Source organism: Parus major, chromosome 1A, assembly GCF_001522545.3.
Source record: "Parus major isolate Abel chromosome 1A, Parus_major1.1, whole genome shotgun sequence".
Taxonomy (NCBI): Eukaryota; Metazoa; Chordata; class Aves; order Passeriformes; family Paridae; genus Parus; species Parus major.
The window spans coordinates 44,956,498-44,974,428 of record NC_031773.1 but is presented as its reverse complement, the minus strand read 5'-3'; the positions used below and the strand labels follow the sequence as shown (position 1 = coordinate 44,974,428).

General features: G+C 41.4%; 1 protein-coding gene across 1 annotated transcript; it reads right to left on the bottom strand.

The window, feature by feature from the left end:
- Positions 1-556: 556 nt before the first annotated feature.
- GAS2L3 (growth arrest specific 2 like 3) lies at positions 557-17,397 on the bottom strand. Its single transcript, XM_019006812.2, has 10 exons — positions 14,647-17,397; positions 13,754-13,881; positions 12,625-12,671; positions 11,503-11,671; positions 10,998-11,116; positions 10,142-10,283; positions 7,505-7,568; positions 6,694-6,832; positions 5,745-5,852; positions 557-5,030 (listed from the first exon to the last, which is right to left on the bottom strand). The coding sequence occupies exons 3-10, from the start codon at positions 12,640-12,642 to the stop codon at positions 3,654-3,656; spliced, it is 2,136 nt and encodes a 711-aa protein (XP_018862357.1). The 5' UTR covers positions 12,643-12,671; positions 13,754-13,881; positions 14,647-17,397; the 3' UTR covers positions 557-3,653.
- Between the last annotated feature and the right edge of the window lie 534 nt (positions 17,398-17,931).

Here is a 17,931-nt window from a genome sequence, read left to right as displayed (position 1 = left end):
AAGTCTATGTGATTAGGCATCAGCACCAGCCTGGCAGGAACTGAAGGCACTTTGGAACAGGCAGACAAACACAGTCACTAAAGGAGTTTAAAAAAAATCTAATAGGGAAGTGAAAAAAACACAGTTAATTGGGTGGGTTCTCCACTGAGAACACCCAATTCTCCACTCAACGAAACTAATTAAATTTCTGTCATTAACAGCAACAGACACAGAGATAGGTCTTAAGTTTGTTGACAAGATATAAGCAGGGAAAATACTAGCACACAGGTGGCTATATATTTCAAGTAGAACTGCAAACACAGCTTTCAGACTTATATCTGAAACTACTTAGGCTCAGCTAGGAAAGAGTAGGAAGCTTCTTCTACACAATTAGTCACACTGACACCAGGGTCAGAGTAAAAAATGTCTTGAACTCCAAACAAATCAATGGATTAGACACAGCTATTTATGCCAGAGATGGAATCTACTTTTTATGGTGGTGGTAGAGAGAAAATGTGAGCCTTCTGAAATGCCTTCTTTTTCCCTCCCCACAAAAAGATGTCAGAAGAAACACATATGCATATAAAAAGGTGCAGTGTATGTTTATTTTAAATAAGTACTCATACAGAGGACATTGATATCACATGGAGAATTCAGTCAGATCCTTGCTCCAAATTACCTTTCCCTCATAAAAGGTCATATAAACTGAAGATTAGACTTGCTATTTGGCAACAAACATTGCAAAAATAGTATGCATTTCCATTAGGAGGTACTTTGTTACACCTTATCTTGGCTCCCCTCATGTTACATGACTATGCAGCTGGCAACTACAATTTTCAGAGTGGGATCACGCTCAAATACACTATTTTTATAATAAAACCAAACCAAGTCTACCCATGTGTAACTTCAGATTAGCTAATAAAGGTTTCAATTGTAACAGTTCATGCATTTTTATTTCATTTTGAAATCTAAAACTCAGTCTATTACATGACATCATATACCATAAAGATGAAGCCACGTGCTCCATTTTCTCTGTAGTTCAGAAAGGCAGGTGTTGAAGTTGCCTTACACTGAGATCCTAGAGCCTCAGTGTTAAAATTGATGCTAAAACCCTTGTAAATGGTTTAAAAGGTGCTGTGGGTTGACCCCACTCAGCAGCCAAGTGCCTAAGTAGCTGCTCACTCCCCTTATCTCTCCTCCACCCCCAGCAAGATAAGGAGAGGGGAGCAGCAAAAGCAAAACTCACTGGCTGAGATAAAGAGTTTAATGAATGAAGATATGAAAAGTAAACCACCAAATGATGCAAAGGCAATCCTTCACTACTCCCACAGACAGACTGATGCCCAGCCAGCTGGCAAACAGCCACCTTAGAAGCCACAAAACCTGCATGCCTTTCTTTCTTTACCTCTTCCTTCTTTTTATTGTTGAGGTGATGCTTTATGATATGTAATAGCCCTTTGGCCAGCTCAGGTTGGCCAGTTCCCAGCCATGTACTTCTAACTTCTTGCCCACTCACTGTAGGGGCAGAGCAGGAAAAAGAAAGATTTGACCCTGGAAAGGTTTGCTCAGCAACAGCTCAAACATCAGTGTGTTATCAACATTGGTTTCAATTTTAAATCTAAGACACAGCCCCATATGGGATGCTATGAAGAAAGTTAACTCCATCTCTTCCAGACCCATTACAGAAAGAAAACCCCAAGAAGTCAGCTATTAATCTGCATGAGATATATCACATAACTCACCATTTAGAAGCCCAAAAATCAGAAGTCATCTACTGTAAAATGCTTTCAGCATATGAAATAACGTGCCAGATTTATCAAACCTGACAGCAACCCACTACAGTCCATGCTCTGTCTAACATTGTAGCAGTGGCTTTGACCAGTGTACATATAAAACAAGCAAGCCCAAGGCCTTTCCCAAACACAACTTTGTACGGGATCCTGTGGGACTTGTGTCCACGTTTTAAAAGCAGATCTGTTTTCTTCCTACAGTTTGGATACTGGCATCTGCTGCTTACTCCCAGCAGGTTGTAAGCAGTATTGTACAGTAGATATGCATAAATAGAATCATAAATTAAATAAAATAAGCTAACAAGGTGCTCAGAAAAGCTGCTCTATGACTCTGCCACATCGCAAGAGAACTCAGTTTATGACATTTGCTTACTCTAGTTCCAAGGGGGAAAAAAAACCCAACAAAATAAAACCCCTCAACAACAGAAACTACATATTCCATGGAACTCTTCTCCTTTTAAAAAGACTTCTGTGTTCCACCATCTAGAAGCCTCTATGGCAGTGACACTCACTCCTGCCCATAAATAGACTGGGAATGGAGGGCAGAAGTGATGGTCCATGGAAACCATCAGTGTGTCTTCAAAGACCTTCAGAGCTCCTCAGTGTCTTTAGGGACAACTGTTCATTAACCCCAAAATAACCCAAACAGCACTACTCCCAAAGACAGTGGTTTTCACTCAACCATGAAGCTCACTTCTCAAGGGTAAAGGTGTACAGCATCACAAATGCTTAACCCATGGAAAGACTTCAGGAACTGGTTGTAAACAGTGCATAGCTTCCTGGCACTTTAAGATGTTTAAGGGCAAATGCAGACTGTATTCCTCTTTGGGAAACTACTTCTCACCTCCAGAAAGTGATAGAGGACAGCCAGGTCTCCATAAATAAAACCAGAAAGGCCAGTGCAGACTAGAGTGCCAACAAAAATTAACCTGCAGCACTGAGAAAAGTATTTAGCAATACAGTCTTACGTGCAAAGACCACTCCTTCAGAGCAGTAAGGCTCTGCTACAGCAGGTCACTGCTTGCAGCTCAGTGTTGCTGCAGCAGGAGCTGTTTTGGTGCTCCAACCCAGGAGCAGGATCTGGTATGGGGCTCCAGACCAGGGGAAAGTGTCTTCTCTGGAACTCAGGAGCATCTCTCCATGCAGCAAGAGCTTGCTAGGAGAACTAGTCAGATTTGAACATGGACCAAGCAAGGTTATCTGCCCTGGTTTTTAAAGGTAGCATTGCTCACTGAAGAGTTCTGTTCTGAATTTTAGAGGCAAAGGCACAATGAAAGTGAGCAATCAAGGCCATGATTATTGGTGTCCAACTTAAAAGAAACCAAGCTCCACTTCCAAGTGAGCAGAATTAAGGCATACTGGGGGGGAGGCACAGTGAACACTGATAACAGCATCTGTCAAATCTAAATAGGACTAGAAATTTCTTTTTTCCAAAATACATGATCCCAGATTTGGGTTCTGGGATACCAGTGAACAAAACCCACAGTTTTGTTTGAGGTATTAGAAATTTTACAGCTTGTGCACAGCTCTGTTGCTTGCCACACACCTCAATGCAGATGTGCCAGAACCACCGGAGTTCTGCTGCAAAAGCATCAGCCTTAATTCCCCTTTCTTCTCCCACACTTTTCTGCAGCAGATCATGGATATTTGCCATTCCACAGTGCTACACAGCAAGCAAGCTCACTTCTAAACAGCTCCAAATAGACGTTTCTAAACCGCAAAATAAACACAGTTCTTACAGTAAGTTAGGCAGCAAAAGGCAGGTTATACTTAATATTTCATATCAAATGTAGTGTTATTTAACTTTTTTCCTTGTCCTCAGAGTAGTAGTTACAAGAGGCCCTTTTGAACAACACAGACTTCCACAGAAAGCAACAAATTAGTTTACTTTCTGGGCTTTTTAGTCCCCGTCATGACAAAATAGTGATCATCTTGCCTACTCTTCGGAAGAGGAACTTTTGGCACACCAGGTGTTCCTTTGTTATATGCCTGCTCCTTTGGGAGTGGCTTCTTGGCTGCTGGGGCCAAGCTTTTGTTTGTTTGCAAGTTTTTGGTTGAGTGCTGACCTTTTGTGGAAGGCTGTGCTGGCTTTTTGGTCACTGCTGCTTTGGCTGAAGTTTGAGGAAGCCGTACAACAGACAAAGGTGTGCGTTCAGCAGGTTTGGATAAAGAGGGTCCAGCCTGAGGGGGATTACTGGCATTTGGCTGCTTGCTGCCAGCTGATGATGCATTTTTGCTTGTAGGTAACAATGGAGGTGGTGACTTTGATGCTTTGTTTACTGCAAGGGAGGGTGCAGAAGCAGAAAGTTTTAGCTCGGAAGCAGTTTTCAAGTTCCTTGCAAGATGAGAACTTGTTTGTGGGGCTTTCTGAGGATGCTGAGACCCAGCACCTGAGATCTGAATATCATTTTCAAGAGGTTTTGCAAGGAGTTGCTGAGAATGTGCAAACTTGGCAACAGTGCGCAGATTTGTAACCGGCAGCCGAGCAGCCCTGGGAGCGACCGAATTTGCTTTGGTTTTAGTGGCAGGTACAGGTTTGCATTTAGCAGGGACACACTTCTGTTTTGAAGTCGTTGTTCCAGCTGTCCCAGACAAGAGAGATGGTTGTTTTTTAGAGGGTGAGAGGACAGGATGGCCTGCTGGTGCTGGGGAGCCCCGAGGCAGGGCAAATTTCACCTTGGCAGTATCAGGGGACCGAATACGTTTGCGCAGCGTTTCAGAGGGAACAAGAGCTGTTCTTGATCCTGCACGTGAAGAACTTTTGCTTCCAGGCTGTGAAGGAGCAGAAGCTGGTGAGTTGCATGCAGGAGACTGCAGTTTCTTCGAGGTGCCAGCTAATGGTTTGAAAGAAGACTGCACACCTGTTGCTGAGGACCCTTGTAATTTAGACCTGACTGTTGATGACTTGGCAGTGGAAGATGGGGTAACAGGCACTCTTGGTGATGCCAGGGCAGGGGACTGAGGACATTTAGATAAAGCCTTCTTGGCACTGGCCCCAAGACCTAAAACAGGAGCAGGAGATTTTGATGGCTGCTTTTGAAACATATTGACAGCTGACATTGGATTCATAAGAGGAGGCTCCTGATTTCTAGCTGACAAGCTGGGGACGCTGTCACTGGTGACCCCTTTCTGAAATGCCAGGATTTTTTGTTCCAGAGTTGCAAACTGAAGCACTCGGCACGGATCATATTTGAGCAGAAAACCTTGAAGAGTGTCCCAGCCTCCACCAACACGTACCATCACATGCTTGCCATGCAGCATCTGAGAATGGGGAAGAGGGGGTGGGAGCAGAAGAGAAATTTTTATCTTGTTTTATTTTTCTTCATCTTACTTTCAATAGGTGGTAATGTGACTAAAAATAGCCCTTCCTTTCTTACAGAGAAACATTTTAAAACAGAGAAATTATGTGCTAAACAAGATTTATGCTTCTCAATTATTTTTATTAGATAGAATTATTATCTCTGCAGGAGAAGCTGTGTCAGAAAATAACAGAAGCATCTTCACAGAAGACATTTTAACCATTCTGTATAAATTTTTGTTAAGTATATAGAGTTCTTGGCATGGGTTTAATTTAAATTATGGATGTTCTTGTAACACAAACTCTTATGACTACTGGTGAGAGTACTCAACTACCCCACAAATCAAACTCCAAGAATCCAGGCTTTGAACAAGCAACATTCTCAGGATATTCTATGGCATTATCCTCAATTATGTTGCAAGTCATTACTGAAATTTTAGAGACACCACAGATAAACATTACCTTAGTTTAGTGTAGTTGTAAAATCAATGTTTGTGGATCAAAGCTCTAAAGAATGGAGTAATTACACCTATTTAGAATAAGGGATCGAATGACAAGTTGTCCCAACCTAAATAATTCTGTAATTCTAAAACAACTCCATAAAAATGAGGTATTTCACTTAAAAGCATTTCTCTCCCCAAAATAAATATAAATCAGAGTTCTAAAAAACTACTTACTCGTATGAAGAGTATTTTATCTCCCAGCCTATAACGTCCCTCTGATAAGTATTCAATTGAAAATCGATGGGAACAACTGCAGGGAGGATCTTCTGCTATATGTTTTACCTGGTTATTAAATTGAAAGCATTTGTTAGTATTTTGACAGAGGCACAAGTCTAACCATCTATTGAGTTAATCTTCTCTTAAGAAGGAAGACCCAAGAAGGAAACCACTAAATAAGGGGGACAGGGAGTCCCCAAATAGGTGCTGGGTTAGAGAGGATCTGCCTCTAAGAGCCACTTCAAAATGTAACAAATTGGAAGGGTGAGACTATTGCCAAGAAGGAGAAAGAGTGAGCTTTCAGAGAAAGTATGGATTTGGTGGCTGAAATTCCCAAAGAAACAGTTTTTTTACATTAAAACACAGAAGACCTTTAAAACAAATGAATTTTTAAGCAGAATAAGAAAATATTTCATAATTTCCTCTGGACCAGTTCACAAGCTGTACAAATCATTTCCTTTTCTGCAAACATACTCATTTCCAATCGGTACAGCTACTGAGGTTTGATTCAGAAGACTTTCATCAAAGCCTGCTTTAACATCTGATGAAGTTTTACAGAAAGATCAAATTGAAGAGAAACATTCATCGCAGTTATAGAATATTGGCACACCAGAAAAATTGAAGGAGAGCATTTCTTATACTCAAAGAAGCAAGGAAAAGGAGGAGGGGAAAGGAAATCCACATAGGTAATATGCACTGCAAAACATATAGAACAGTACTTTATTTACATTTTCAAAAAAAACCAAAAAAAAAAGATAAATAGAGGTGCATACCCTTCTGTTTTCTGTTTGAGGAGGCTCACATGTGTTAGATGAAAACCAGCCTGTCCTTACTGAGACAGATCATACAAGCACCAAACTAAGAGTTCAATTCAAAGCCTGTATCACACTAAGCAAGTAGCACTTACTGCCTCGTGTAGCTCCCCATGGTGACAACATGACTTTGGTGTGCTAGGAGGTGATGGTGGCCCAGAGGTCATCAGCAGGGTTTCTTCTAGCTCAATTTCCTTCTCTAGTTTTACAAGTACAGGAGGTTCAACTCCATACCTCAAATACCAAAGAAGAGTGTTTAATTTACTAAAGAAAACAAAAAGAAACCGATGATAACAAACTTGCAAAATTATAAGTGGCTTGACATACAGGGGCATCTGAATCAGCCAGAGGAGTAATTGCCTTGATAATTCAAAGAGGAGGAGCATCTCTGAGTTTCTAGCAGAAGCCCTTCCTGAGGCAGCCTTAGTGTTACCAGAGGATGCAATAAAAATACTTCCAAAACCACACAGTTGAGGTCACATCCAATTTAGATAGACTATCTTAAAGCTTCCAGCTCTGCACTAGAAATAAATTAAGTCTTAAAATAAATTTAGATAATAAAGAGGTAAGTTCCAAAAAGCTGAAAAATTTAAACCCCTAAAATCATATTTAATGCTCAGTGAGTTCTTCCAAGAGGTACACATCACCTCTACACTGAATGTATAACTTAAACACACAGCTGTAGAAACCAGCACGGAACAGCACCTCTCCATGGAAAGAGTCTGATAAATATTTGAAAAAATATTCACTGTATGATGGTCCTAGAAAAACTACTCATTACTTTTTGCACAGAATTAACATCCACTGCACTTAACAACTGCAAATAAAGTCCTAACTTTGTCTTAGTTTTTCCTTAGTAGGATGTGTCCTTCAGTTTCTTGTTAGGAGCATGTGCGGATCACATACCCGGATACAATGCGCCCAATTTCCAGCAGACAAAGATACACTTGTCTTGGATCCTTGTGCAACACTGAAAGGGAACAGAATAAAGAGGAGTTGTAGTTCATGTTTATTGCAGGAGACCTATGCAATTAGGTACAGCCAAGAGGAGGGAAGATGAGGTATCCATGACTATAAATTTCCCATTATCCTACCAAGAGGCAAGGTACATTACCATTGATAAAGCACTACATGCTTTACAGCTCTCATTTTCTATTCCATAAAGTTTTTTAAGCCATCCTGGCACTCCTGAAACCACTCTTCCCTTCCTCCTAAGAGAAATATGTTTTATGATCTTCCCTCTTGATGAGAAGAGGAAAGAAAGATGTGAACACTTCCCATTCCCTCCCCCCAAAATGCAATATCGCATTCTTAAAGATGAAAAGCACTTAACAACTAAAATAGGAAAATACACCTATCTGCTCATGCTCATGCCTACAGACACAGCCAGGTATGTGCACTCTGGAGGTTGCCATCCACAGGAGGATACACTGCAAGGGCCCTAGCTGAGAAGTGGATGGCTACACAGCCAGTCAGCCTGAGTGGTTTTAACCTTGGCTGGGAAAGAACAATCTGGGTGTCTGTGTTACCAGTTCAGTAACTGGTATAAGTTAACAGATCTTATTTCTTATCACTACTTCAAAAGTTCCAGCTCTATATTTACAGATGAAATCCAACACCTTCCTGATGTTCAATTTGATATTTAAAATGCCTTTGTTTTAAATGTTTTTCCTAAAGTATAATCCAAGTATAAAGTCAGATTTTCTTGTTTACATCATCTACTCCAGTTTCTAAGTCAGCTTCTTCAAAGATCCGTTTATGAAGGGTAAATCTAGAATTGAAAGTTAACACAGCCATAATCTAAAAGCTACTTTTAGAGGCCGATTAATCTCTTTTTTAGTGTATGAATATGTGTGTGTGTATTTGCCAGCTGTAATGGAAGTATTTTGATTCACTTGAATCCAAAAGGGAAACAGCCAAATATATCCCTAGCAAACATCAAGACATTTTCTTTGGCTTGATGTCAAAAGGGCACCCTACAATGCCTTCTCTTCCTTTCTGCTGTCTCAGGAGCCTCTTGATTTATTTCCTTCCCAGTCATCTACACTTTTCAGGAGGTGCTGCTATACGTACTACCTGATAGGAAAAAGACAATTGTCAACTTATCCTTCCACCTATTTCATTCATGAAGAATGGCTTAAAAGTCTGATGGAAAACATCAGTGGAAAGAATGTTTCATCTAGGAGGCTGCAAGTCTGCTCATTTCAGCTGCCAAAAAGGCTCACAGAAGATATTTATGCCACAGAGCAAGCTTGTGTCAAGAATTACAGACTTCAAAACAGTTCTTTGCTATGAGTGAAAGCCACAGCACCAGGAAATCATATCTGCTTATCTCAGGGAAGCGAAACAGGTTCTAATTACCTGTCCACTTACAGGAACTAATATGTTTAAGCAATACAATTCATACAAGGAACTAAAAAAATAAAATATTCTTGTAATTCAGTTCTACTTATCTGTATGTCCTGGCACTGAAAAAAGATACACTCACTAGTTAATCAAAATGAGACAGATGCAAATGATGGAGTTTTCTCAACTGTTTTAAAAGATGACATATCCAGTAGAGATGCATGGGTATCCAGTCCAGCCAGCATGTAAATAGCATTTAATGGCACAAAGACTTCAAAGTCTAATAAATAAATCCAATAAACATCCTGACAAATTAATATGATTACTGAAAACAAAAATATTTTCTCAGTTTTTTGCTAGTCTGCTGACAGGCAGATATTTTTTCTTATTAAAAGAATAAAATCCAGACAACAAAAAACAGAATTTGGCTTGCCATAGAAAGTTTTGTATTAATTTTTACTGACATAATAGCTGGTGGAAGAGCATTTCCTTATTTATTACGTGATGGAAGTACAATCCTCTTAACTAGCAGTCAAAAAATTTTATTCTGTCATATCAGTCTAGAAGATGCTATACAGCATCAGTTGTGCACTGGGGCAGGCATACTCATGGTTGGTAATATTTATTTTTATAACTATCTTACTAAATGGGAAAATACAAATGGTTTAGAGTCATGTTAAGTGTGTCCTGAAGTAAATGTTAATTATCAACAGGCTGTTTCCATTTCAGACACAGTGCCCTGATGTTGTTACCAAATTTAACCATCATGAATGTATTATTCTGAGGGATTTTTGCAACAAGCATGAGCTCTAATACCAAATAAAGGATCTTATTGTGAGTTGACTCCATGGCCCTGTGGTCTTCCCACACACAGAAAGTGAAACCACACTTTTCTCCTGATTCTCAGCAGTTCTTTTTACTGAAGAAAAACACGGTATTTTGTTGTACAGCTCTCAGTCCCCACTTCATCCCACACAGTAACGTTCAGAAGTTTAGAAAAGCATCACGGAAGTTATATTAGTCATTGAACTGATTTTTCAAGGCTTTTACTTGGACACTGCCTTAAAATAAATAAAAGCTTGCACGAAACATGCAGAGTCAAAAGAAAAAGTTCAAAAGTCTATAACAAGGCATCTTCCTGACCAGGTAGTTACTCACACAGAGATCAAAGCAAATCTTACAAAAAGAATGAGTTACCTAAGCCTTCAGATTCAAAGAGGTATGTCTCATCAACTCCAATGGCTCTACACCAGTTAAGAAAGTTGGCTGTATTATCTCTGGCAAAAAAAGATCCCGATGGAGCATCCTTCTTACATGGAACTTTTCCCATAGGAAAATTCTGGCAAGGTCAAAAAACAAAATGTACATTGTGCACATACAACATTGCCAACAGATTTCAAAGCATATTTGTAAAGGAAAATACACCCTATGTTCAGAGCACAGAAAGAGTTGTAACTATTTTGTGTTCACCTCAGTATGTATTCTATGAAAAAAGCTACACTAATATAGAAGGCATTCTACCTCATCATTGTGAATAGTCAGTGAGTAAACAGTCCTTAGTTCTGCAGCCTTTGTACTCCAAAGTAACAGAGACTTGCTTGATTGAGATTGACATTTCAACTAAGCATTGCTTCTCAATAAAAACACTGAAGCCCATCTCCAGGTTTGGATACTTTTACGGCTGACCTGCACACGTGAGTTCAGCCACCACTTTCTGGCATAAAACATACTACCAAGTGCCAATGGATATCTTATTAACAACCCACACTGATGTCAGGGGACCAAACTCCAGACTTGAACTAGCTCTTCCTCTGGCAAGATTTCCACTGAAATCAAACTAAAAACCTAGCAAGGACCTTAGGATGTGATTAACAAAGCAAGTAATTTTTTGGATGAGTTCACCTATAAAGCCACTTTGTTGTTAATCTGTCTCTCAATACACAGCATACAAAATGCTTCTTTGAGAAACCTCACTCACCTGCTTTCTCTGTAACTACTACTTAAAATTTAGGACTTCATATATATATGTTTTAAAAATCATTATACAACTCACCCTTAAGTTATTTGTGCTACAACATTTTTTAACTGTGTTTTGAAGAACATCAACCAGTTGGCAAAGCAGTACCCCATTATCAAGTTCTTCTAGCAGTTGTTCTGCTTTGACTTCCATTCCTTTAAGAAAAAGAAGGTCAATATTGGAGTTATTCCACAGAAGGTAAAGAAGTTTCATATGAACTTAGAGGCAGCTCAAAAAACATTCCAGTGTTAAAGACTGAAAAATAGAAGAAATATGTAAGTAAAATCAAATCAAATATTCATTTAATTAGATTTTAATTAGACTAACAAGATTCAGAAATATAAATCAGAATTAATTGTGCAACCCTTAAGAGGTGGCAGCTAATAAAACTGAAATCAAAGCATGCATTTTAATGCAATTCTCCCAGCCATTCAAACTCAAATACACCAAATCTTAATAGTACCAACTATAGATATTACACATCAGCTCTGGCTAGAATATTGGAAGTGTTAATTAGAGAGTGATTTATTTTCAAGCTCACCCAGCAAGCCAGACAGCCAGATTGAGAGATCCTCTTGCATAGGCACCAAAGTGGCTTCATGCCGCACAGATATCCATTGGTCATACAGACACACATCTGCCAAACCCGGCCCGTGTCTCGGAGTCAGAGGACTTCGGGGGCTCAAGGGAAGCTCATCTCCAAACCACACCTGCAGAAGATTGCAGTAAGCTGAAGAAGGAAGCTCTAATACTTGCAGTCAGATGACAAAAACTTGTAGTTCTGAATCAGTCTGAAGAACTATTATTCAAAGAGTAAGCGTTCACTTCCCTTTCAACAGATACAGCAAACCAACACTTCAATCAAATGTTTCTGCTCTTGTTAGTAACTCCTGCACCAATACACCACTGCATTCATTCTCTTGATTCCTTTGGATTTAAAATTACATACTTTCCTGAATATAGAATAAAGAGAACATGTATTAAATGCTTCAGATTTTTTTTAACTCTGCACACTTTAAGTCATGAAATCTGCAAATTATATAATTTACTACAGACTACTGATTTCTTGATCAAACATTTCAGAGTCATTTTGTGCTTAAATCATTAAAAATTATAACATTAAAATATTGCATGTTCCCATGCAAGGACATAACACATTCTTGAACACAAACACGTAGCATTTCTTTTCAGGACTGCATATTTTCTAAATGAGAGGTAACTTACATTTCAAGAACAGGACCACACTGTGGTGAAGAAAAATTTCCAAAGACAGAGTCCTTCTGGTATTCTTAACTATTTTCCTTCAGTTCAGTATATATGTAAAATACATTTATTTATACTTAAGTTATTAAGTAGAATATAAGGTTATTAAAAACCACATCTTAATCATGAAGCAAATTTTTCAATAATCTCAGGTTTTGACTCCAAAACCTTCTTAGCTAACAGCACTAAGCAGTGAATGGGTCACCTATCTGATAATAACAGAGGGTTATCCTTGTCACATTTCTCCTTGTAAAAGGGGAAAATTACTACTTTTTTTTTTTTTTTTTTTAATCAGAGGTAACTAGGGAATCTAGTATTTCATCTGCTTCAGGGTAGATTTTTGTATTAAAAAAAGTACTATGCACATATACAGGATTTAAACACTTCAAAAGGCATTTACCTGAACCGCATTCTGCATGGTCGCCTGCTTTACATTAGTTTCTGCTCCTGGGGAAAAATAAGAGATTTTTAATGCAGTCTCTTCTGCTTTCATGAAAATCCTGAGAAAAACCCATCAGTGCTGTTTTGGAAAAATAAGAATGAGGCTAATAGGAAGGGAAGGGGAAAGAAGGAAATATCTTCATAGCTAAGGTTTTGATCCAGTATTAAGTCAACTTCTGTTCTCTGCCCTTAGATAAAAGTGCAGTTATTACAGGAAAAGTAGCAACTAACTTCCTATGCATAAACAATGCTCCAAAGTTGGCAAGATTTTTAGGAGCTGTATGACATTTATTTTGCCAAAGAGTAATACACATACTTCAAACCATTCTTGGATTTAACACTGTTGGCACTGATTTTTCCTTCCAAGTTAGCATAAGTGTATCTCGTACATGTGTGCAGACAGGTATATGCATCCCGAGTTTACATGAAATATTTGGAAGATCATGAAAACCTTAAAGCAAAGAAATAATTTTGACAAATAAGATTTTCTCTTACAGAATCATAGAATAGTGTGGGTTAGAAGGGACCTTAAAGATCCTAGAGTTCTAGCACAGACACATGAGAGAAATCAATGTCAGGCTCCAGGTCTCAAGATGCACAGTATTGCCAGGCTAGCTGTGTGCATGTGTACAGAAGGTATTCCTCCATAATAATTTTCCAGTGGTATTTTACAATGTCAAAAAAGTTCCTATCTGTGTCTTGAAGCTTGTTAAAAACAACTTACTTGCTCTGTTACTAAAGAGATACATTAAAATTTCATCTTACTGATTAAACTAAAAGCAGATTGCAGACATTATGAGACATTTTTAACTCCTCTGTTTTCATTAAAAATAAGTAATCTTCCTCTCCTGCCCCAGATATTTAGGCTTTGTATGTAAATGACATCTTCCCTCCTGCACATCCTGGCCCTCTTAAGACAAAAGGCTGAATAGCACATCACAGAAAACCCAATTCTTGTAAAAATTCTCACCCTTTCATCTACATGAGAAAGCATAATGGTGTGATTTTCTCCCCTTTGTTCCTTCCCATTGCCTTAAACCTCACAGACTATGTGGGACCACACGTATCAAGCATTTCAAACAACTTACCTCTAAGACTGGCAAATGAGCAACCAGTTTGGTTTCAGCTGAAGACACTTCCTTGTATCAGGACTGCTAGCACTTCTCTGACCTTATCAGAGACACTCCAAGTGATATCTTTCCCCTTCCTTTTATTTCTAGGGAAGGAAAAAAAAAAGAAAAATTAAAACAAAAAAAGGAGAGGCATCCTCTCCTTGATGTCATTTTTCCTTCTATGAATGAACAAGGGAAGGGAAGGGTATATACCAAGCATTACTAATGAGCATGTTATGCTTCCCACAGCTTTGTCCAGGGGAATACGTTTTCCTTTGGCATAAGAAAGCTATTGTCCTAGGAGTAGCTCAATAAGAGGCTTCATTGATTAAAAAAAATAAATAAAACAACAGCAGAACAGCCAGTAGAGAAGCTGGTCTCATTAAAATAAGGAGTTCCATATAGGCTAACAAGAGCTCTAGCATATTAACTGCCAAGGGAAAACAAAAGACAGCCTAATTCACAGGGAGCACTCAAAACACGAACAAAGCAAAATATTCACACTGCAGCTATCACAGGAATGCTCAGCATCTGCAGTTTTGTGGCATGCCTAACAAAATCTAGACTTGCCAAAAAAATAAAAAATGAGGCGATTGAGGAAAATCATGGCACTTGAACTTCAAGGGCCTGCTCTTCTAAAACAAGTTGTTTTGTAAGCCCATATGTCAGAGCTCCCTAGAAAGTCAAAAGGCTTCACTTATCAGAGGATCTGAAAAACACTTAACAAAAACCCCCTCTGAAGATGTGACCTACAGTGCATGAATTTTGAGTTGAAAAAGTGATACAGTAACAATTACCCATTTTCAGATGCCAAATGGTTCAGCTCAGAGATTGCAGGGAATACAGATTAATGTAGCCTTATCACTTACTGCGAGAGGCACAGGATGAGAAGACCCAGATCTGCCACCTTCAAGTAGTCAGCCTGCAAATGTGCAGAAAGTGCTGTGGTGAGGTGAATACTACAGTACCAGGCAGAGTCATAACCAAATGTGACTTCTTCTAAAACCAGTTGGGTTCCCTGCATCAAAAAGCTGTTCATAATGAATGAAGTATCTGATACTGAATTTTGGCAGCTCCAGATAGGACTGCATCAGTTTCTACACATGCCAATTTCATCAACTCTCATTCAACAGGCATTTGGCATTCAGACACAGAAGTTTGTGAAAGAAAGGACCTCAGAATAAAAGTACAGTGTAAAACGTTCCCTGCAGAGCTTCAGGCCATTCCATTGTCATTTCCAGGCAGACCCTGATATGCTCAAAGTCCGGTACCCAGGACCCTCAAGGTCACTTGGGACAGAAGTCTGAATAAGCCTATCACAGTAGAAACAATTATTTTAATAATTCTTCCTCTTACTCTTTCTGGTGTTGTTTCTTCCCATTTTTCCCCTCCCTGCTTCACCCCTTAAACACAAAGAAAACACCAAGAAACCTGTGAGCATTTCCCAACCAGAAGGCAGTCAGTCCAGTCCCAAACTCAGCAAGCATAGATGTCCCCCCACCACCAACCCCACTTTCAGGAAACACCTCATTTCTGCTACCAATGGCTCTGTGGGATGGAAGGAGAGGAGCTCCCACCTATCCACACCTTACAGCTGGATCCATGCAGAGACAGGTGGTCAGCCCCAAATGATATATCAGGAGAGGCAAGAATTGCCTTCAGCTGGTTGAGTGTCAAACCTCCAGTGAAGAACTAGAGCTATGGATCAATACCAGGTAAGAGAGATGAGAAAAACACCCCTATCTATTATCATGTGGCATAGGGACAGGCATTCCTCAGGAAAGGGGGTACAGACACACCCCTAGACATGACCAACACAGACTTGTGAGACCACAGTTTGCTTCTGCTCTCCACAGAGATGCCCAGCACCTTGCCCCCAGACACTCTGAGAAACAGCAGAGTCAGCAAATACTAAAGCACTTTACACAAATACTTCAGGGTGTTAACACATGCTCTTAGATTCCACATGAGATAGCCTGCTTAGGATCAGTTGTATCAGGATTTATAGATCTCTCACTGGGGCCCAACCAGCAAGACATGCTACACTGATTACAACCCATTCTGTAGCACAAGATGAACCGAGTCCAAATGCCCCTTTACTTGACTGAACAGTTTACATATAAACAAATAAACAAACAAAACCCACAACCCTACAGATAGTTAAAACATTGATGAAGCAGCCATTGACCTAGCTTAAGCTAGGTCAATGGGAACCTAAAGGGATTCACAGGCTCATTAAAATGCCTTCTGTTAACAGGCTCATTAAGAAAAAACTTGGGTAGAAACGCTTCTACATCTTCACCCAATATTTAAGATATACAACATCATCTTCTATTCCATCAACACCCAAAGGCAGTCACAACAGTCTAACCCACAGCAACTGGATTAGTCTTGACAGTACCTACTGAAAACCATGTTTATAAACACACTGAGATGAAAGAAGCTGTCACATCAGTATCTGTTGAAACCTACTACAGGATAGTCAAGATTTTTTTATAGACACATCTGCTAACATGCAGAAGAAAAGGGGTAGGCGCAGAGACACCCACTGAACGGAGCACTACTCCCTCCATCACTACAGCAATTACAGAGCCTTTTTGTTGCATTACTGAGTCAGCAGGAGCTCTGCTTCCCTGGGGAGGCCTCAGAGGCACGAAAGAGAAAGAACCAGACTAGTCAGTCCGAGGTGATGGGCTTTAAGGTGGCAACCAGCTCCTCACATTAAGGCACGCTGACTGCTCTCCTCAGCGACAGCCTTTCCACACCTGTCCGTGAAGTGCACACAAGCAGAGGCAGCGAGCACGCTCTCCCCGACCAAATGGCAACAGAGGCCCTGCATACACCTGTCAGGGCAGAGAAACCCACTTGAAATCAGGGAGGAGCAGTCTGTCTCCACAGCTGGCATCTCCGCAGGAGACATGCAGACGGCTGCTTTCCCACAGGAGCATCCAGTTTGGGCAGAGGCTGGTTAACACCAGACACGCTGCCCCAGCTGCTCCCTCACATACAGACAGCTTCTCTCCCTCCCATTTCTACCCCACACTTCCTCCAGCGAAACAACGTGGAGGGGAGCACTTTTCGATGCCCATTTAGCAGGCTGCTGGCTGGCCACTGTCAGGAGTAATTTGTTACGATTTAAATATAAAATCGTGTCTTATTCTGAAATTGCCACCCGGTACAATTTCAAATGCATAGGCCAGTTAGGCCTTATAGCTCCTAAAGGAATACGTGTATTTTTTCCCATGTCTTGATCTGATACTTTGCCAAAGGTGACACACAGCATCCTTGGAACACGGCCCGCTTTTGGGCAAAGAAAGGAGCCAGACGCTTTTCGGCTTGTTAAGCAATATAAATGAGTGTTTTAGCCAAGAGCACTGGGGCAAATTTCCTACAGAAACAGCACTGCATCCTCAAACGCCTGCATAGGGCACAGGAGAGACTGGTTTGAAGGCTGTTATGCAAAAACTCTCCCCTCTCCCTTCCCCAGGGTAAGTTTCGAGGCACTTCCCTTCCGACAGCCGTGACAGAGACAGCGGATGAAGTGCTGCCGCTGGACGGGTGACCGGGCCGACGGCAGCGCCCGGCTCCGCCCAACACGGGGCTCTGCCGGGGCTCCCCGACACGCGGGACTCGGCGCCTTCCCAGCGCTGCCCCTGCAGACAGCCGGGACCCTCCGAGCGCCGCCGCTCCGGAGCTGCGCGCCCGAGGCACCGACACCAGCGGGGCTCCGCCGCAGCGCCCACTCCTCGCCCGGCGCCGAGACCGGACCCGCTGCCCCTCAGCCGCCCCGCACCTCTCCCGAGGGACGGGCCACTGCCACCCTCCCGGTGCGGACTGTCGTCACACCCACCGCTCCGCTGTGCTGTGCTGTGCTGTGCTGTGCTGTGCCGTGCCGTGCCGTACTGTACTGTCCCGTGCTGTCCTGTCCTGTGCTGTGCCCTCACGGCGCATGAGGCGCCGCCGCCCCGGCCCGCGCCGGCCGCTCCTTTCGAAAGCGCCAATCGGCGCCGGGGGCGGGGCCGTGCCCGCCGCACCTGGCCCGGAGCCGCGGCACCGCCTCGTTCCCGGCTGGGACATCGCCCCCGGCTGGGATACGGCTCCCGGCACACCGCCCCCGGCTGGGACACGGCTCCCGGCTGGGACACGGCTCCCGG

Excerpts from the sequence above, each read along its gene's own strand:
- GAS2L3 (XM_019006812.2), bottom strand. Across the intron at positions 5,853-6,693 it reads ATGGGGAGCTACACGAGGCA|GTAAAACATATAGCAGAAGA; the intron begins GTAAGTGCTACT and ends TTTAATAACCAG. Across the intron at positions 5,031-5,744 it reads ATAAAATACTCTTCATACGA|ATGCTGCATGGCAAGCATGT; the intron begins GTAAGTAGTTTT and ends CCCCATTCTCAG.